This window comes from Jaculus jaculus, chromosome 12, assembly GCF_020740685.1.
Source record: "Jaculus jaculus isolate mJacJac1 chromosome 12, mJacJac1.mat.Y.cur, whole genome shotgun sequence".
Classification (NCBI taxonomy): Eukaryota; Metazoa; Chordata; class Mammalia; order Rodentia; family Dipodidae; genus Jaculus; species Jaculus jaculus.
Genome location: NC_059113.1, coordinates 97,978,581 through 98,000,577, shown reverse-complemented (window position 1 = coordinate 98,000,577; position 21,997 = coordinate 97,978,581). Strand labels below are relative to the sequence as shown.

The window sequence follows — 21,997 nt, the reverse complement described above, 5'->3', positions numbered from 1 at the left end:
GTTAAACAGCAGGAAAGTTTTCTGCTTTTAGTTAAAAATGCTGTTTTGTATGTGGGCTTATTTACCACATGTTTAATTTTTAATGTTGTGTGCTATGGGACTGGGCATACAAAAGTCAGCAGAAAGAGTTCTGGTTTTTACATCTAGAGCTATTACTAGCTGTATAATAATGAAGACACTATTTTATTGGGTTACTTGTAATTAACTTCAGCACTAGGCATACATATAAATCATGGTAATCTGGGTTTTTTTTTTTTAAAGATTTTTATTCTTTTAAACTGGATATTTGATTATGTTGTCTTTTATGTATGAATTGAGATTGTAATTGCTTTTTTGAAATGGGCTGTCAGAAAATAACACATATGTAAGTTCAAGAAATGATTGAGGCAAGGTAGTGAATTTTACCTAATATTTATAAAGATTTGTTACTGGAATAAATATTCAGTAGTAGCTTTGTTTTGTTGTGAAACTTAGTAATAGTGAATAGTGTTGTGAAACTTAATAATAATGATTTTATTCTTTCAAGTCAAAAAGAATGCAGTCATTTAAACAGTTAAAATGACAACAATCATTAAATAGAAAATATTTGTTTTTTTTATATTTCATAGAGCTCTGGCAAGGTAAAAGGTACCCAGTTTCTCTGAACTCTTAGACATCAAACTATGGATAGTCTTCTTGCAACCTTAAACATTTAAATCTTCATTCATTTTCATATATGCATATTGGCTAATAAATGCCTATTTATATATTGACTAGCAATTTATGTTCTTTTTTCTTATAATTTTTATGACTACAATCTTAAAATGAAAAAAATTAGAAAGAGGTAATTTTAGATGAAAATAGAAAAATATGAAAGTTACATCTTTCTAAGTAGGTCTGACTGTGTAAGGTAATAGGGCATGCTGTTCTCATGCAAATTATAAGAAAACAAATTTGAATTGAAACAATGACTTTATACAGAAAATGTTTATAGTATTCTATAGAAAAACATTAGAGGCAGGAGGTTATTTAATTCTCTTCTATGACGTTGATCATTCTTACAAAATGAGAAATGTACTGTGGGGAGAGATGGGGGGGCATGAAGAAAACTGAGCAACTCATGGTTTAAAACAATAATTTAGGTGAGGGTGGGTTGGAAGGGAGAAAACCCAAAGTAAAATACAATTCAATTAATAAACACTTTTAATTACAAACTACACTCAACAGCTTAAAAATCTTTAGAAATAATTAGCCTGTTTATATAGTTTTAATGGAAGTCTTTCATGGTCTCCCTCCAGCAGTGTGTAATGAATGTTCCTCGTAATTTCAGTGCAGACGTTGAGATTCCCTAAAGACTTGACTTCAGACCTCAAAGGGCAACAGTTGCCATATGTCTGGAGAGGCAGAGTTGCCAACAGACTGACCATGTAGTAATAGGACACATTTATGTAGCTCTGCAGTCTGGAGTCCCGATAATCTTAATGATGATCATCTGGTGAGGGCTTGTAGCTAAGGGTTAGAGTGACTTCTGTTACCTTTATGAAAACCAAGCTTTCTGTATTGATTTGGGCAAGATACTGACTAACTTGATTCAAGATCGGGAGTTAATAGAATGCTTGTTTTTGGTTGAAGAATACATTTATTAAAAAATTTAAAACATATTAAAGACCCCTGAAAATGTATTAATACTTCATATGCTTGAATACAGCAGTATGATTTTTCTAATAGGTTATGTTCAAGTAATTTAAATAAATTTACAACAGTTGTATAAGTGATTATATGTTAATACTGATCCTTTCTAGTTTAAAATCTTTTTTATCATTTTTGAGCTCCATGAAGTTATTTTTAAATATTTAATTCCTTTCTTATAGCACCCATTCAATAGTATTTTTTAGTAACAATTATAAAATTGAACCATCTGCAACTCAATTTTTTAAAAATGATTTATTTCTTTTTTGTAAAATATTTTTATTTGAGTCATAGAAAGAGAGAGAGAATGGGCACACCAGGGCCTCTAGCCACTGCAAATGAACTCCTGACACATGTGTGCCTTGTGCATCTGGCTTATGTGGGATCTGGAGAATCAAACTGGGTCCTTAAGTTTCATAGGCAAGCGCCTTAACCACTAAATCATCTCTCTAGCCTGACTTGTTTATTTCTTTGTTTGTATGGGTGTATGTGTTTATGGGAGGGTGTGCACACATGCCATGGCTTGTGGAGGCCAGAGGACGACTTTGTCAATCTTCTCAGGTCCACCTCATTTGAGGCAGGGTTGCTCTCAAGTCTTGCTCTTCTTCTACTGCCTGCCTGCCTCCCTCCCTCCCTCCCTCCCTCCCTCCCTCCCTCCCTCCCTCCCTCCCTCCCTTCCTTTCCCTCCCTTCCTCCCTCCCTTCCTTTCTTTCACACTGCTCTTTGAGAGCTTCTGGGAAATTTTCCTGTCTCTGCCTCCATCTTAATGTGAGAGTGCTAAGATCACAGAAGCCTGCCGCCGGTTCCGGTTTTTATATGGGGCCTGAGGATCAAACACCTATACTCAGGCTTGAGCCATGGTTGTGTTATCCACTGAACCATCTCCCCATCCTATGTCAGATTTTAATAGAATTTATTTTGAACTTGTGCTTATATGTATATTTTATTTACCCACTGAGCCATAGTATGCTCATCTTTTCACCAAAGTGAGAGTGGCACTTTCCAAAGAATAATAATCTGTTTTTACTATTTTACTGCATGATGTATTATCTAAAGAGATACTGAAATACAACCTTACCTTACAGTTATGCTGTCCTTTTCTCCTGTGCTTACTTAGGCTGTTTTAGATACATTGCTGAGAGCATGCTGACACTGAAAAGTTGATAGTTTACCTTGTGCATTTGGACTAATATTTTTTTTTAAGTTTTTGTGCATTATTTATTTTCAAGATAGGGTCTCATTCTAGCCCAGGCTGACCTGGAATTTACTATGTAGTCTCATTGTGGCTTTGAACTCATGATCCTCTTACCTCTGCCTCCCAAGTGCTGGGATTAAAGGTGTGCACCACCATGCCCATGAGGGCATATATAAATATGTATGTATGTATGTACGTGTGTGTGTGTGTGTGTGTGTGTGTGTGTGTGTGTGTGTGTGTACAAAATGGGCATGCCAGGGGTCTCAGCCACTGAAGTTGAACTCCAGACTCTTGTGCCACCTAGTGGGCATGTGCGATCTTGCGCTTTGCTCACCTTTGTGCATCTGGCTAATGTGGGAACTGGAGAGAGATGGAGCATGGGTCCTTAGGCTTTGCAGACAAGTGCCTTAACCACTAAGCTATCTCTCTAGCCCAGGACTAGTATATTTTGACCACAAACAGGTTTGGCTTCATTTTGACCTTTGGTCTTGTCTTGTGTATGCGTTTCTTAGTTTGGTGTTAATATACGTTCTTCTTCATTTGATCTCTCCCCAGGGGCCTTCTCAGCTGATCCTTGTAGTGTTTCTCTTTAGGAAATTGCAGTTAAATACATATGGAGAGATGACTATAACATTGCAAATTAGTATGTGTATTTAATTAAAGAATTTAAGCTCTAGCTGGTCACAATGGAACATTTCTATAATTTTAGAAACTCAACAGTCTGTGGAAGGAATACTGTGTGAGCCTGGGATTTTGAGGTGGGCCCAGGCAACAAGACCTGTTTTAAAAAAGCTGGATGTGATGGTGCATTCACCAAATTCCAACCTATGAATGAGGGCTATAGGCGAATTGGGAGTTTAACGCCAGCTTCTGCTATATAAGGAGTTTGAGGCCAGCCTTAGCTACCTGACACCTTGTCCATAAAACAAAACTAAACTAAAACTAAAACACCCCCCCCAAACTTTGATGACAAACAGAAACAAGCAAAAAAACCAAACAAACTAAAAAAGCAAAAATTCTGAGACAAACTTTTTTTAAATTTGTGTTAGGAGAACAAAATAGCTCAGTATTTGTTTAGATGTTTGTTAAGTTATTATTAGCTCCTTTCATACATATAAATTATGTTTAATTTCTAAGATAAAAACTTTTCATAAGGATGTAATTTCATAAACAATAGAAATTAAGTTAAAGTTTATTTCATTTGTTAGTTTTGAATATTGGCTTTTAGGACAACACAAATTCTTATTAATTGTAATGCATTTGTTTTTTCATAATTTTGAAATCAATATTTGAAAAAGTTGAATGCTTGTCCTTTCCAGAGTAATATGGAAGCTGTTGTTCACATAGAAAAATGTGTGTGTGTGTTTGTGTACCCACCTGCAGGCCTAGGAAATAGTCAGGAACTATAATATACCCCCTGTGGCCAGAACCACTAACTTCTTTTTGTGGCTCTACCAGCCCAGGTCCATGAAGTGTCTGCAGGTGTCACAGGTGGTAGCAGGTAATCTGCCCCAATGCTGCACTTGTGCTCTGCATACTTGGCTCAGCAGAGCATTTCTGCTTCCTGCCTTCTCTGCTGTTTTATCCTGTTCTTATGCCTGCCATTCCCACATCTCTGCACAAGACATAGAAACTCTTGAGTATGTAGGACCCATGGTCCCAAGTGCCAAATCCTGAGCTACTGATCAACCTAACCTACTTAAGATTGCCGTATCCTACTGTTGGAGCATTTTCCCCATCCCTTAGATTTCAGGCCATGGGGAAACCTGCAAGTGCTCCTGACATTGGTTGTATACAATAAAGCTACCTGGAGATTACACCAGATACTCACCAGGACCCATAGCTGGTGCACTGTTACCCAGCTGACAGTGAAGACCACAGGGCCAACAGAAAGCCTTCTATTTAAATGCCTGACTATAAAATTATTAAAGACAGCTGAACAGCCTTATATACAAATATCTGTTTAGGGACATAGGAGCCATGAAACAGCAAGGGAACCTGAAGCTCTCAAAGAAATGCAAAGAAACATCAAGCAGCAGAACTCAAGGAAAAGGAAATAGGGAAGCTTGCTCAACAAAGATGTTAAATGATTTCAAGGTAACTCGCTGTTAAAGACAGTTCAGTGAATGAGGAAAACAGTTCAGGATATGAATGAGAAATTAAGCAACAAGACACATGACAAAAAAAAAAAATTGAAACAAGAGGTGGAGAGATGGCTAATTGGATAAAGGTGCTTGCTTGCAAAATGTGCCAGCCTGGGTCCAGTTCCCTAGCCATCCATGTGAACTTGCACAGGCATTTGTTTGCAGCCGCCAGATAACCCGGTGCTCATGCAAATAAAAAAAAATTAAAAAGAGAATAAAACATATCTTAGAGCTGAAAACTCAATAAGTAACATTAAAAATACTATTTAGATGGTTGACAACAGTCTGGATTAAGCAGAAGAAAAACATTCAGAGTTCAAGGTATGTCTTTTGAAATAACTTAGATCAGTCAGTCAAATCGGTTAGTCCTATGAGATTTATGGGATACCACCAAAAAAGTAGATGATCACATTCTGAGTATGGGCTGTGGGGAGTAGGGAAAAGCACGAAAACCTACTTAGCAAAAGTATGCTGATAGACATTGCGGCCTAGGTGGAAAATGTGGACATCCTTGTTCAGAAGATCAGATTCTCCATTAGAATAGACCAAGTGAGGTTGAAAAGTCTTAAGACAAAGAAAAAAACAAAAACAAAACAAACCTTAAAACCAGCAAGGGAAGACATCTGGTCAAGTGGGAGGGACTCCTCACAAGACTATCAGCAGGTTTCTCAGTAGAAACAGAAAACCAGGGGCAATTAGAATGACATGTTTAAAGTCGTTAAATAAAACTGCTTCAGCCCTTCATGAACAAGGGCAGGGGTGGGGGATGGGGAGGGAAGAGAAATAATTTACAAAACAAGCAAACTTGGAGGTGTTTTGTCACTGGTCTTATGAAAAGTGCTTAGGAGTCCTACATCTACTAGCAAGAAAAAGACCATCATGAAAATATGTGCATGTATGTATGAAAGTCACTAGTTGGCTAAGTACATAAAAAAGAAACAAACCTTATTTTTTTTTTTTTAAAAAAGGTCATTTTTATTTATTTAGTTGAGAGTGACAGAGAGAGAAAGAGGCAGAGAGAGAGAGAGATGGGGGGGGGGGGAAGAATGGGTACACCAGGGCCTCCAGTCACTAAGAAGGAACTCCAGACACATGTGCCTCCTTGTGCATCTGGCTAACCTGGGTCCTGGGAAATCGAGCCTTGAACCAGGGTCCTTAGGACTCATAGACAAGTGCTTTACCACTAAGCCATCTCTCCAGCCCAAATTAAACCTTATTAACAAGTAAAGCTACTACATCACAAAAATAAAAAACAAAAAGAAATGAACATTTTTTTCTCAATTAGCACATGGAACATTCTCCAGAGTAGGCTATTTATTAGGACCTAAACTGGTCTGAATTGTGTCAGTCATGGAAATAAAAACTCTCATTTCTCTTCTCCTCACAATTGAATGAAATTTGAAATCCACAATAAGTAGAACTTGCTGGAAGTTGTGTAAGTCCATGTAAATAAAACTCACTCTAATATGTTAAGGGGAAATTTAAAATTTAAAATTTCTTAAAATAAGTAGAGTCCCAGTTTACCAAAACGTAGGTGAAACAGCAAAACAACATACTAAGAAGTGTGTAAGTGTCCATTCTTGAAAAATGAGGAAAATCACAATCTCACATTAACTAAAATACCTAGAAGCTAGAGTAAGGCAATCTGAAGATGAATGTAAGGAAGTAAGAAATTAGAAATAAAAGCATATACAAAAGATAACAAAATCAAGAGTTGCTTTTTTCATAGAGAACTAAAATAAGCAAAATACTATGCTAAGTAAAATACTAAATAAATGAAATCAGAGTACAATAGACCAATAATGAAGAATGAGATTGAATCAGTACTACAAATGTTTCTTAATTAAAGAAAAGCAAAAATAGGGCATATTCATTTTACCATCACTAATGTCAGTACTATTTAAATATTTTTACTATTTAGTTGCAAGGAGAAAGAAGAGGGATGGTGAGACCAAGAGAGAAATTGGTACACCAGGGCCATTCCCCACTGCACACGAGCTCCAGAGGCATGTACCACTCTGTATATCTGATTTTTTTTAAAAATTTTATTTATTTATTTATTTGAGAGCGACAGACACAGAGAGAAAGACAGATGGAGAGAGAGAGAATGGGCGCGCCAGGGCTTCCAGCCTCTGCAAACGACAGACGCGTGCGCCCCCTTGTGCATCTGGCTAACGTGGGACCTGGGGAACTGAGCCTCGAACTGGGGTCCTTAGGCTTCACAGGCAAGCGCTTAACCGCTAAGCCATCTCTCCAGCCCTGTATATCTGATTTTTTGTGGGCACTGGGGAATCAAACCCAGGCTAACCATCCTTGCAAGCAAACACTTAAGCCATCCCACCAGCCCAGCATTGTGTGTTTTAATTTATAGGTCACTGTGGAATTTCAATAACTGCATAAAATGTGTGATGAAGAGTTCAGAGTGAATAGCATATCTATCATTCACATCAACCCACACATGTTTATTTGAATCATTAAAATCCTTTATATGCGTGAACGTTAATGTTTAGGAATTACTTTAAAATTAAGATAAATTCATGTAGTGCTTTCAAGACATTAAAATATATTTTTAAAACATATAATCAATTTGTGTGTGTGTGTGAGAGAGAGAGAGAGAGAGAGAGAGAGAAAGAGAGAGAGAGAGGGAGGGAGGGAGGGAGAGAGAGGGAGAAAGAATGGGTATGTCAGGGCCTCTTACCTCTAATGACACATTCCAGATACACTAGTCATGTTGTGCATCTGGTTTTGCACTCACTGGGGAATCGGATCCTGGCCATCAGCTCACTACTGAGCTATCTCCCCAGCCCCCCAGTATGTTTTCATGGTACTGAAATTTGGGAAAACTAGAGTTTATCTCTAAGGAAATTAGAATTGCATTAAGATAACTTAAGTGAATAACTACTCAGTACATTTGTTTTTCTCCATGTTTATTTGTGGACTGTGTGTATAAGGGGAAATAGACATAATATTAGTAATAAATTCTTTATTTTCTCTTAAAAACCATTTTTACTTCCAAGTAGTTAAAGTTCAGTGGATCTCTATTTAATAGACTTTATTGAATGTGTGTATTTGTCATTATTTCATAACTTAAAAGCATTTATACCCTAAGATTGTATCTTAGTAAAAAGTGGCTAGTCAACAATTATGGTCTTAGGAAGTGATAATCAATTCAGTGCAGCTCAGGCACAGGTATGAAATTATTGACTGTGCTGCTGTTTGAGTCCTTCCTCTTAAAAGTGCTGAAGTGTGTTTTAAAATTACTTAGTTGCATTAGTGGTTGGATTTGAGGCTTTTAACGTGTTTTCATCGATACCTCTGGGGGAAGGATAACCAAGACCTTTCAGTGTACTGTGCATTTCATATTGCTATATAATTGTAAACCCTCTGATGAAATATTGAGATGATCATGAGAGATGATGACCATTCAGCTTTTCTTTCAACTATTCAAACTCACTAGAGGTTGTATTGAGCTGTGGTTTATGAAACTGTTTAGACGAACGCCTTCGTTGATAATTGTTTCTGAGTGGAGAAAAATGCTTTAGAATAGTATGATTAATGAATATTCTTTTTAGTTTTGGCAACTTTCACAACTTACTGTAGAGAGTGTTTTATTATAGAGAAACTTGCTGGCTTTGATTATGTAGATTCTCACAAAAAGAAAAATTTTATTATTATGGGTTTCAAATTATTTTTTATAAGCATTGCTTATACTGAATAGAATTCTTGACTAAAACTCTTTTTCACCAACAAAACACACATGTGATGTTTGGTGGAATCTTGTTTCTTTGATTTCACCCTTCACTGATATGTACTATTTTTGTTGTATGGTTTAAGAGTATCAGCAACCAAAGATTATATTTTAGTAAAGTGTGACAGTCAACAATTATGGCTTTTTAATTAAATATTAATAAGAATTGGAAGTGGATTACAGAGAAATAAAAAATCATGCCTTTAATGATTATGGTATTTTAAAATAATAGCCAAATCAATATAGTCAGTGATTACCTTCCAATGTCTGCTTGATTTTGAATTTTGTTGCCATGCCACTCTATAGGTTCTGTTGGTATGATCATACTGACTCTGTTAATAAAATGAAGTGACTCAGCATGATCTCAGTGTGCCTTTTTAGTCCCCAGAGCCACCTAGGACTTTTCAGAGCACAACAAATCCGGAATAAAGGTTGTTGTGAAAAAGGAGAAAGTACAGAGAAGGCATGTGTGCATGCACATAATAATGTAAAGTGGCATACAGTTTAAATCTCTTGAAGTTATAATAGTCATAAAATATAAATGTGGCTTATGATGAACAGTGATAAGTAGCTATAGTGTAGTTGTTTATTTTAGATTTCATGAAAGAACAAAAGGAGTATGGTTGAGGAGTACTATATACCAAGGGCTTGGCTGGAGAGATGGTTCAGTGGTTAAGTGTGCTCCCTGTTCAGGTATGATGTCCTGAGGGAGCCTGAGACCACAGGAGTTCAAATCTTCAGAGCCAACCACAGGTGGCTGTGTGTGTCTATGCCTGACTGTAATCCCAGTCCTGCTAGGGAGCAGAGACCTGGAAGTTGCCGTAGCTCATGGACAAAACCCAGCAAGTTCTGGGAACTTGGGCTGAAAACAAGAATAGATAGAAAAGCAATGGAGTAGGACACCTGACTCTGCACCCCATTTACTGTAGGCCAGTGCATCTCACCACAGCCAAGCATGTGGGGCACACCCATGCACACACCCCACACACCTTGCCTCAGTGACCTTCTCATTGCTGAGATGTACCCCATCAAAAGAAGCTGATGGGAGAGAAGGTTTTTATTTTGCCTTACAGTCTTGAGAGCAGCAGTCAGCATGGCATGAGCAGAGGCTGCACATCACTCCTTGCCACAACAGGTGGAAAACAGCAGCAGGAGAGTGAGCCAAACTAATAGTGGCAAGCTGGGGCTATAAACCTCAAGGTCAACACCCCAATCCTCCCCCCCCCCCCGCCCGCCCACAATAACACCTCTTACTGCACAACTGCACTTCAGAAATTGCCATCAGCTGGGGACCAAGCATTCAGAACACATGAGTTTATGGGAGACATCTGATCCAAACCACCACACATACATATCCACCCACCACATTACTCATACACACACCCTCCCATATATACAGCTCTACATATGTAGATACTGACCTACAAATTACTGTGCATATGCATAGGTATATCCACTTGCATTTTCAAATGTAGTTTATTTCAATTCATGGTAGCATTTCTTCCTTAAGTTTATTTATTTTACATATGTTTTAAAGAAGAATTGATTTGAACTTTATATTTGATTTCCTTCCTAGGCCTTTATAGTGCATATTGTTTTAGTGGATAAAATTTAACAGATACATTTTACAGTTAAATTTAACAGTTCTTTTTTTTTTTTTTTTTTTTGGTTTTTCGAGGTAGGGTCTCACTCTAGCCCAGGCTGACCTGGAATTCACTGTGGAGTCTCAGGGTGGCTTGAACTCACAGCAATCCTCCTACCTCTGCCTCCCGAGTGCTGGGATTAAAGGCGTGCACCACCATGCCCGGCTTAACAGTTCATTTTTTAAAATATTTATTTTTATTTTTATTTATTTGAGAGCAACAGAGAGAGAGAGAGAGAGAAAGAGAGAATGGGCGTGCCAGGGCCACCAGCCACTGCAATTCCAGATGCATGTGCTACCATGTGCATCTGGCTTACGTGGGTCCTGAAGAATCTAATCTGGGTCCTTAGGCTTCACAGATAAGTGCTTTAATTGCTAAGCCACATCTCCAGTTCAACAGTTAAATTTTTAATAGTAATAAGTACAGTTAAAAATTTATGTCACTTATTGCTAGTATAGAGCAGTAGATTGTGGCTTCTTAGCTTATCTATTCCAGTTCACTGTTCTGTTACATCATTAGTCATTATTTTTTTTTAGATAAGTTATGCTCTGTTCTGTATTTTACTTTTGGTGATTTTTCTTAAATTAAAAGAAAATAAAGCCAAAATTTATCTTCCCCTGGTCTTTTTTGTTGCCTTAGAACCTAATGCTTGATTGCATCAGGTAAGTTAGTATACAGCAGTAGAGTGCAAAAATGACAAGATACTGACATTCTTATTTATGCTAAGTCATGTTCACCTGTTTCATGCACTTTTTAGTATTAGTCTTCATGTGTTCATAGGGCTTTGATGAGCAATCAACGTGTTTACCATAACCTTTCCTTTAAGGTCTGGGACATTTATGTGGGTGATGTTTTTCACTGGTATGTTGAAAGAAATAACCTTAATGAAAATTTCCTCACCTATTGTCCCTATTTTTTTTTTCTTTTAGGAGTGGCAGAATTCTATTCAGAAGAACGCAGGCCTTGCGTTTATTGAACTTGTCAATGAAGGAAGGTAATTTATTTTCATTTGTACTTTTCTCTAAATTCTTACTGTATGCTCCCCAAATGAACTAATGCTCTGTGGTTCTGTATGTATTGTTGCTGTAGTTAATAATGTATTAGAACTTTTTTTTTAAATACGTGGTTCATTTAGTGTTGAGCTATCAACAACCTCTAACTTTCTTCTTTGATGTATTTTGAGTCTCTTCAGTGTCCTCCACTGCCATCTCCACAGAGAAGCTTCTCTGGCTAGCAGTGAGAGCAGCACTTATTCATTCTACCACTTCCTGTGCAGTGGTCACTGAGCCTGGCAGGTGCTACAGAGATAACTCATCCAGCATTAAGCACTGGGTTTCTCTCATTCCTGACGTTTTGATGAGTCTTGGGTGTCTGGTGTTCATTACCATCGGGGTGGGCCTCTCCTGGGTGAGCCTGGCAAACCACTGGGCTGGGGAATAGGAGAGGTGAAGTTGGCAAGTTCACTGGTAGAACTTGATGCTTGAGCTGTATTTTCAAGGGGCAGCATTATCAGTCATGTAGCCTTTAGAAATGTGGGACATATGGGTAAATTAGAAGGTATTTTGTCAAAAACATTAAAAAATAGACCCATATTTGCATCCCTTTTGATCCCTCAAGATTTTGAAGCTATTATTGTGAATTATCAAACCCCTTTTCTACCATGAACTTTAGTTTCTTCATCTACTAAGTCAGTATTTGTTTCACACTGAATATGTACCTCAAATTCTTTTTAAAAGTGAGAATAGTGCATTAAAAATAATGAGCCTTTGTCATATATCTTACATTCTAACAGACAGTGATATATTAAGAACAGCTAACAAATTAATTTGTAGAATATGAGAACAGTAATCAGTAGTACAACAGAAGTAAAATGTATAACACGTGAATGAGATGCTATTTGGGGAGATTTTTGAAGGAAATATAAACAATTGATGTGGTTTGCACTGTAAAATATGGTGGATATATTGGGCTTTTGGGCGATGACATTTAAAATATAGTGGACATATTGGGCTCTTCAGGATGATGTTTGGGCAAGCACAAAAGCATGCACATGAAATAACGTTAGGGACACTCAGGGACAGATATTCTAGGGCAAGGGAACAGCCAATGTACAGATGTGATCTTCTCTAGTGTGTCTTAGGAATGACACCAGTATAGGAAGAACAGAGTGACCAGTGTGAAAAGAGTTATGGAATGAGATCAGGAGATAATATGGAGCAAGAGTTTGTGTAGAGCCTTCAGTATTTTTTTTTTGAGGAAAATACTGTCACTTCAAGACTTTGAATAGACAAGGAACACTCATATGTCTTAAAAGGATCACTCACTAACACAGAAATTGGAGGATAGAAGGTAAGCTAAGAGATTTATTGAAGGGCAAAGTAGTAATCCTAGTTAAGCATGTGGATGATGTAGAGCATAGCAGAAATTACAGAGGACTGTGTATAGATATACTTTAAAGATTTAGGTAGCAGGATTTGATGTGGATGTGTGCAAAACCTATTTTAGTCAAGAATTTCTCTAAGAATTCTTCCCTGCACAGCTGAAAGCATGGCGTTCCTATCAAATATATGCATCTGGTTATGATAGAAGCAATTAGTGGGGAAGAAAGAATTAAATTATTGAGGTAATGGTTTTGAATTCTCTTTTTTAATTCACTCATTATCTCAAGTGGTGATGTTAAATATGTGGTGACTAGTTAAGTCTGTAGACCATTGATGTAAACTCAAGGGTCATAACCACATAGCTGCTGGTACTGACCAGAGACGGGTGATGGCTAAGATTGACCACTGGCTATAGTGACAGGAACACTGCTTGTGATGCACCAGTTGTTTTGGAGAGTATAGTATAAGCAAACCATATTTGCACTGACTTTAAAACAGTATGAGGATGAGAGGAAAGGTCTTTTCATAATTAAATATAAGCACAGTAAGTACTTTATTTCCCAAGTCATCTCTCCAACCTTGAATTTCTCATTTTTAAAAGAAATTTTCAGTTACCTATTTTTTTTTCCAGTTAGCATACAAGGTAATGCATTTCATTATGGCATTTCTTAACCAATATTGTATTTTTATTTATTTATTGGGGGGGGGAGGGAGAGAGAGAGAGAGAGAGAGAGAGAGAGAGAGAATGAGAATGGGCATGCCAGGGCCTCTAGCCACTGCAAATGAACTCCAGGTGCATGCAGCACTATGTGCATCTGGCATGTGGGTTCTGGGGCATAGGCCCTGGGTCCTTAGGCTTCCAGGCAAGCACCTTGATTGCTAAGCCATTTCTCCAGCCCTATTATGACATAGTCATGCTTATATCCTCCTTCTTTCCTTTCCTGATGTTTATCTTTATTGCCTTTTTTTGTCATGAATGTATGTTCTTACAAAGAAGTCCCCCCTCCCAAACCCATCTCTTACTTATGGTTGAATCTGGTCTTTAGAGAATTGAGGTGAATTTAGAGAATTAGGTGAATTGAGTATATGTTTAATAGTACTTTGTTTCTGTGAATAGTTGTTTTGTACCTTTTATATACTTTCCTCATAAATAACATACCATATTTAATGTGGGTATATTTTATATAGAAAGAATTGACAATAGTCTAGTTACGTTTCATGTAGAGTTTCTATTAAAGAAAATTTATATAATAAAAATGTACATTAAAAACTACATTTTTGTCAAGAAATGATGTTTTATTCTTAAATAGTCTTACTCAGAATTAGTATTTCTCATTGGGAAAATAATCGTTTTAATCACACTTATGTCTAGTCTATTTCCATGGCCTTTATGATTCTATTTCTTACCTCTATATATCTTACCCTGTTTAGACTTGATGTCTTCTCATAGTTAGGATACTTTGCCTGTAGCACACTCAGCCTTTATCTTTTATGCAAACTGTCGATCTTATAAACAGTGTTGGAAATAAGACAAATGTTTATTGGAAAATAGTACGCCTGTGATTTGAAAATTATCTTCTGTTCAGAGGGTAGGATATATTTAAAGGAAAAATTCAGAGGTTTATTTTCTAAAGGAGTGGATTTGATTTCTCTTGCATACATGTTCAGTACCTTGAGGCTAAAATGAGTCTGTGTAGAAATGGATGCTTTTGAAGAAATGGATGTTTGTGAAGTAGTTTAGAGGGTTCCAGTACTCAACTTTATCCCAGGGGCAAGAAGAATAGTAATAAGGATTTTTCTTTTTACTGCCAAGACCAACCTTTGTTTCTTGTTATTGTGTATGTCTGACCTGCCTTGACCTCATTTATAGAGTAGCTGCTATAAATCTGGCCCTTGATTAATGTTTTATTAGTTTAAATAACACGAAGACCTTTATAGACAGACTACAGCATAAGGTTATCAGACTTGAAGGGTATTACTAGCAAATCAATTACTTAGGTCAGACATAAGTAATTTTTGTTAGGTAGAAATGTTTCCCTTACTTACATGTTTAATATGATACTTTAAAAATACATTATTTCATAGCATTGAATTCAATTATTTATAGCGATTAGCTTTCCATTTTAAATAAATTTATTTTATGGAGCTAAAATGGCTAACAGTCACTGATATAATCAGCTAGTGTGTCTTTGATGACTTTTACCAGGAAAAAAATAAACTTTGACAGCAAATTTCAGTTAAACATCAAATTTCTGCATTTTGTAAGTAAGGTCATTTTTAACTTTGAACAGGCATGTTGATCATGGGAGTTCACACCTTAATTTACTGTCATCTTCTCTACTTTGTAATTATGGGTGTAATTGACCTATAATTTATTTCTTCTGAAAGGCATACTTTTTCTCTATATAGAAAGCTTTACATTCCTCGTTTTGGAGTGGTGTGACTGGCATCTTGTCATGGAGCACAGCCTGGCCTGTAGCTCTCTCATTCCTCTAGCTCAGCCCCTAGAGAACTTGGATTATAGGCATGAACCGCCTGCCCTTCCGGTTGTATGTTCTCTCTCTGTTTTCAATAGTATCTCCTGTAGCATAGTGTGGCCTTGAACTTGCTATGTAGCCAAGGGTGACCTGACTCCTGATCCTTCAACCTCTACTGAGTAAGTGCTGGGTTTACAGACCGACATCACTCCTCCCAGCCTGTTTTACATTCGTAGTGAATGTTAAAACTGCCTTCTAGGCTGTGGTGCTATAGTGCCACACTAATAGAAGTTAATAGATAATTATTGTTACTTTGAGCTCCCTAAATGAAAAGTGAGGTTGGGCATGGTGGTGCACACCTTTAATCCTAGCACTTGAGAGGCAGAAGTAGGAGGATTGCCATAAATTCAAGGCCACCCTGAGATTACAGAGTGAATTCCAGGTCAGCCTGGGCTAGAGTGAGACCCTACCTTGAAAAAAACAAACAAAAAAACAAAAACCAGAAAGAAAAGTGTGGGTTTAGTGCTATATTAAATTCATAGTGGTAGGTCCCTTTCTTTCATATCTCAGATTTAACTGATTTATTTATATATTTGACTTGAGTTTTGTTAGTGATCTTTTTCTTTAAAATATATTTAATTGAAATTGAATTGAAAAATATAATTAAACTAGCCCCAGTAACATTGTTACCTATATTTTAAAATTTAGTGCCTTGCTAGTGAATCTTATACCTCTTCTTGGTTTTGATTTCACATTTTGCCTTCCAATTTCTATGCTTATTATTAGATATTTTGATGACATTATATTAAATAAGAGACCAGCAGTCTTGGCTTTTGTTTTGCTGGCTGAAGTAGACTAGATTGGTAGATGGCTTGTGATCCCTCCATCAAATAACTTTTAGACCATTTCACAATCCTGGTGCTGTTCAGAGTTGTTTTGCTTGCATATGTGTATGTTCACAACTCCGTTCCAATACAGACATTTTGTATCTGCCTCCGTTGCTCTCCCTTTTCTTCTTTCAGATAAGGTTAACCAGATTAGCTAGCTAATGGTCCCAGTGGGAACTCTGTCTACTCCTTCACTGAGCTGGGATTGGGAGGGCTGCCAGGCCCACTTCCCCTTTACATGGGTGCTGAGCATCTGTACTCAGGGGCTCAAGGTAGCACAACAAGCAGGTTATTCTCTCAGCCGTCTCCCCTGCCCCCCACCCCTCTGCGCAGCTCCCATCTAGGCAAATGCTTTGTGTGTTACTGTGACATTTTTAGTGAATTGTGATAATGTAGACTCTTAGTCTTTCTCGTGAATTGTCTGACTTGCACCTTTTGTGGAAGAGAATGATGCTTTGGGTTAATACTGACCGTCCTACACATCTTATGTATTTATGTCGTCCTGTTTTTGTTCTTATGATCCTGAATTCTGAACACTCATTGTAGCTTCCTTGTCAGTGAAATTTTTATATCTTGAAATGTCAAACAATGCTTGTAGTTTCTGGTGGTTCATGTTATTGATTTTCTTTCCTTTTTAGGTTTTGTTTGTTTCTACTTAATTCATATTTCATAGTAATAAAGACATTGCTACAGCTTCTAAAGTATTTTTATTATTAAAGATTTATTTTTATTTATTTATTAGAAACAGAGGAGGAGAGAGACAGAGAGTGAGTGAGAATGGGCGTGCCAGGGACTCCAGCCACTGCAAAGGGAATCCAGATGCGTGCATCCCCTTGTACATGTGGCTAACGTGGGACCTGGAGAATCAAACTTGAGTCCTTTGTTTGCGCAGGCATGCACCTTAACCACTAAGCCATCTCTCCAGCCCAGTTTTAAACATTTTGATAGTAAAAAAATAAGGGAAGCAGTTGGCCATGGAACCTAATTTAGAAGTGCATTAAAAATGTAACATTTGCTGGGTGTGGTGGCATACGCCTTTAATCCCAGCATTTGGGAGACAGAGGTAGGAGGATCACCATGAGTTCGAGGCCACCCTGAGGCTACATAGTGAATTCCAGGTCAGCCTGAGCTAGAGTGAGACCCTACCTGGAAAAACAGAAATAATTAAATAAATAAACAAAAAATGTAACATTTACCGGGTGTGGTGGTGCATGCCTTTAATCCCAGCACTGGGAAGGCAGAGATAGGAGGATCACTATGAGTTTAAGGCCACTCTGAGACTACATAGTGAATTCCAGGTCAACCTGGCTAGAGTGAGACCTGACCTCGAAAAAAAAAAAAAGTAACATTTCGGGTTGGAGAGATGGCTTCATGGTTAAGGGTCTTGTTTGCAAAGCCTAACAACCTTGCCCCAATTCCTAGTACACAATGAAAGCCAGATGCACAAAGTAGCACATGCATCTGAGGTTCATTTGTAGTGGCTAGAGACCCTAGTCGTATGCCCATTCTCTCTCTCTCTCTCCCTTTCTCTTTCTGTCTCTCCCTCATTTCCTCCCTTTCCCCCTCTCTGTACTTGCAAATAAATAAATTTAAAACATGTAATGTTTAAATTCTCATGTTGAAATTTGTAACTTGTTAAATGCTATAGCTTTAACATAACCTGTGATTATAGTTTTGGGTTTAGTTTATTGAAAATACATTTTGAGAACTTCTGTATCCTCTTGTGATTTTACTTTTCAGTCTTCTGCCCTGGCTTTCCTTTTTCTCCATACTTGGAAAGTACAGAAAGAACAAATTATCCCATGTACTGTTGGATGCATCCCTAAATTGTTCTCCTGGGAGAGTCAGTATCTGCTTATTACAGCAATAACTCAGACTTGTATCTGAATATGTAAATAACCTTCATAAAAGGCATAATGTTTCTATTTGTAATAGACTTCTCTGCATCTTCAAAATTCACTGTTTAGATTACATTTCTGCTTTCTGTGCACTCATGTGGCAGCTTCAGCATTTCCCTGCCCTTCCCTAAGTAGAATAGAAGATTAAGAAGAAGGACAAGTGGAGCGGAAGTAAAGAGTGTGAAAAGGGAGGATGAGAAACAGGGAGGGAAGCCAGCACACAATTCATTGTATTATGACTGCCTTGGCCGTTATCCTTGATAGTTTGAATCTGAGTTGTACTTTGGCCTAATGACAAAAATATGTATTGTACTCAAGGAAACAACATGGCTACAATGTATTCTTTTCTTACTAATGGAAGAGAAAACCTGAATTAAAGTAGAGCTTTTTGTTAGAAACCCTAGACTTGAAGAACCATGTGCTTTCTGGTTAGTGTCTTAAAGTAAAAGTATTTGTAGGATGAGGTCGCTGCACTTAGACGCTCGTGGAACAGTTCTTTTGGTGTGATCTTATTGAGGGTAAGCTAGGGAAGCAGAACCTTTCTCATCTCTGCTTATTCCAATGCTGCACCAGCTGGTATAGAAGTGTTTGGGGGTAGTTTAGATGTGGCATGTGCTGGGGACTTTTCCTCTTAAAATTTATGTTTATTATTTCTTGAAATTAATGCTTATCAAAAGTAATTTTCTCACCATACTTAGAATAAGTATATGTTTCTTATTGTCTTTTTTATGTATTTTACTCTACAGTAGTCAAGTGGTCAAGCCATTTCCACTGTTGACTATCAGTCAGCATTTCTTATCAGTGTAACATGTCCTTTCATATTTTGTGTGTGGAAGTTTGTTTCATTAATCTTGCTTTTAGTATGGATTCTTGTTGCTGAAATTGCTGAAGTCTACTTGTTTTCATAGCTGTGTTTGTCAGGTACATGTAGTCTGTGGGTGTGCATGTGCCTTGGCTTGTGTGCTAAGATCAGAGGTCAACCTTGTGGTGTTGGTCCTTGCCTCCCACTTGTATTTTCTTTTATGCTGCTGCTAATGACAGACAGCTGGCCTGTAAGCTTTAGGATTCTCCTGCTTCTGCCTTCCCTTCCCGTGGGGTCTCATATGTAGCTGTGGCTAGCCTGGAACTTGCAGTGGAAGACAATGTCGGCCTCAACTTGAGGTGATCATCTTGCCTTTGCATTTTAATTGCTGCAGTTACAGGCATGTGCCACCATACCTGGCTTATACTTACCACTTCCTCTTTTTTTAAGTAATACCAGGTGTGATCCCAGGTACATGCTGGGCAAGCAAGCACCTTCCCACTGAGCAACATCTCTAGCCTTAAATTTAAATGATTGTTAGTATAGGATTTGTTTTCCCTTTTTCAAAAAATCCAAATTTACTTAACTGGGAAAAGATGATTTGGATGTACCAAGCCTGTAAAATATACTTATGATTGTGTGATTATACAATACATTCATACATATGCATCTTATATGTAAATGAAATCATTTGCCAAATTAAAGTGTCATAAGGAAAAATGGAGGTGAATTAGTAGAGCAAAAGGAATTAGAGTTAAACTTTGAGCAGACTTGAGTGAAATTAAAATAACAGTAAAATTATTAACTTAATTAAGCCAGTATTTATGCATATCGTCTATTCCAGACGCATGTGCTACTTTGTGCATCTGGCTTATGTGGGTTCTGGGAAATTGAACTCGGATTCTTTGGCTTTGCAGGCAAGTGCCTTAAGTGCTAAGCCATCTCTCTAGCCCCATTTATTTATTTGTTCATTCATTTATTCATTTATGGGAGGGTCTCTACCCTAGGCTGACCTGGAGTTCACTGTGTAGCCTCAGGCTGCCCTAAACTCTTGGCAGTTCTCTTACTTCAGCCTTGTGAGTGCTGGCATTCAGAATGAGCCATCATTGCTTGACACAAAATTTTATTATTTTTTCCTTTTCATTTTCTAGACATAACTATCTTTCTCTTTCTTTGCCCATCCTTGAGAATAAATTCTTTCATAGTTCTGAGTGTCTTTTATCTCTAATGTTATCTTACTAAATGGCCCTTTTGTTTCTGTTGTGGCCTCTGTAATGCCATGAGTTGTTTAAAATGCTCAACTAGGAGTTATTGTGCATTACAATCTTGGACAATAACAGCCTGATATCAGACTGTTTCATTTATATTAACACTGAGATTTATATTAAATTATTAGGCTCTTACATTTTCAGGAAAAATAGTTTTGTCAAATACTTGCTGTTTCCTTCCTGATTTTTAAGGGATGTTGACACACTGTACACTCTCTGACTCAGTACATAGTTTTAGAGAATAATGAATGCTCTTTGGGCGAGATAAAGGATCTAGGTCATCTTTAAATGTGTGTGAAACTTAGGAACAGAACCAAAAACAAATGAATGTAACTCCTATTGCTTACCAGCCTGTTCTTTTTTGAGCCTCTAGGGAGGTGCATTTTGAGATATTTGTGCTTTTATATATTTCACTCAAAGTTGATACAAGTGCTTTTAACTCAGAAATGAATATAGAAATGCCAATTTAAGGATTTTTATGATACTGAATTAAATATGCTATCAGAGAGATAAGAAAGTAGAAGAAGGACAGGAGGGAAAGAAGGAATGGGGAAGGAGTGGGGAGGTGAAAGGAAGGAGACAAGTACATGGGTAGTTAGGACATAATTCTTTCCCCTATTAATGATTATGTTAATTTATGGAGGTTACGGTATTAGAAGTCTTTAGAGTCCTTTTTTCCCCTCAGTTCTGGTTTGTGATGATTCTCTGTAGTTAAGTCTAGAGAAAGCACAACGTGAGAAGTATGATAAGCACAGGTGTGGCACTTCCGCATTCTTACTTCCCAGGGTATGTGAGTGTTAGTTGTAACCTTTTCTTTGAATCATTGGTCATGTGTAGTAGTGAAAATCTGACAGTTGCAGCTAATGGGGGTCATAGAAAGCACAGGAAACAGCAGTAATTTTCGAAAAGTTGGATTTCTGTGTATGTGTGCTTACCAAAGGTCTATACTATAATCAGATGTGGAAAATGGGCCGTAATGTACTAATGGGAGATGATTGTCATCATTACTATTATTTATTGAGCTTCTAGTGTGAATTTTTGATGGTTGTTCACTTGATAAGGCTGTTTGTTTCCTAAGGTTGACACAAGTGGGTCCCTTTCTTCTTTGCACTCCACATATAAATTATACATAGTTTCTCTCTTTAGTATTAAAATATGTGAATCATTTTATGCTTTGCTTTTGGAGGTTTTAATATTTAGAGTAAGCCCAACATTTTGATCCTGCCTACTGTGATTAAAACTTTGGCTTAATTTGCCTTTAATTCTTCACTTGAAATAATAATTTACACAGTTATCATATAAAATTTCACTTGCTAGAAGTCATGTAATTGGTACATTTAGAAAAATAAGGATGTACATGGGTAAATTATCTTTGTAACAACAAAAATATCATTTAACTATCTTAATTCAGTTTGTGAAGTCATAAAAATGTACTTAATGGAAGGACAAGTAACATTTTTATGTAAAATACATAGCAGGTATGTTACTCAAACCTTCTCAGATACTGAGTTAAAGCCATTTTGTAAATTGTGAAGGGAAAATATAAATGCTTCCCTTTATATCTAAACACACTATTATTGTTTATATAACCCAATAATGATTGAGCTTAGCCTGCCTATATCATTTCTTTTAGGTGCTGTGGTTGATTTAAAGTAGAATAAGCAAAAAATACACTCTTAGTCAGTTGGGAAAATAGAATAATACATATAAAATATTAGTGATAGATTCACATAATAATACATAAATGAGTATAATTTTGTTATATATTTCATCATTATTAGATATAATTGGCAGAAAATGAAGGACTTTGCTTGAAGAAATTGTAGAATATTTCATAGAGGATAAAAGCTTGAATTAAAGTCTTCAAAGTAATTAAGGGTTTAGGG

General features: G+C 37.1%; 1 protein-coding gene across 4 annotated transcripts in view; it reads left to right on the top strand.

Moving 5' to 3' along the window:
- The window catches only part of Lrba (LPS responsive beige-like anchor protein), a 570,297-nt gene that overhangs the window by 175,953 nt on the left and 372,347 nt on the right, over window positions 1-21,997 (top strand). For all 4 annotated transcript variants that reach the window (XM_045131452.1, XM_004655860.2, XM_045131451.1 and 1 more), the window contains exon 35: window positions 11,328-11,392. In XM_045131452.1, the coding sequence (XP_044987387.1) occupies window positions 11,328-11,392 (65 nt within the window). The remainder of the gene's footprint in view (window positions 1-11,327; window positions 11,393-21,997) is intronic.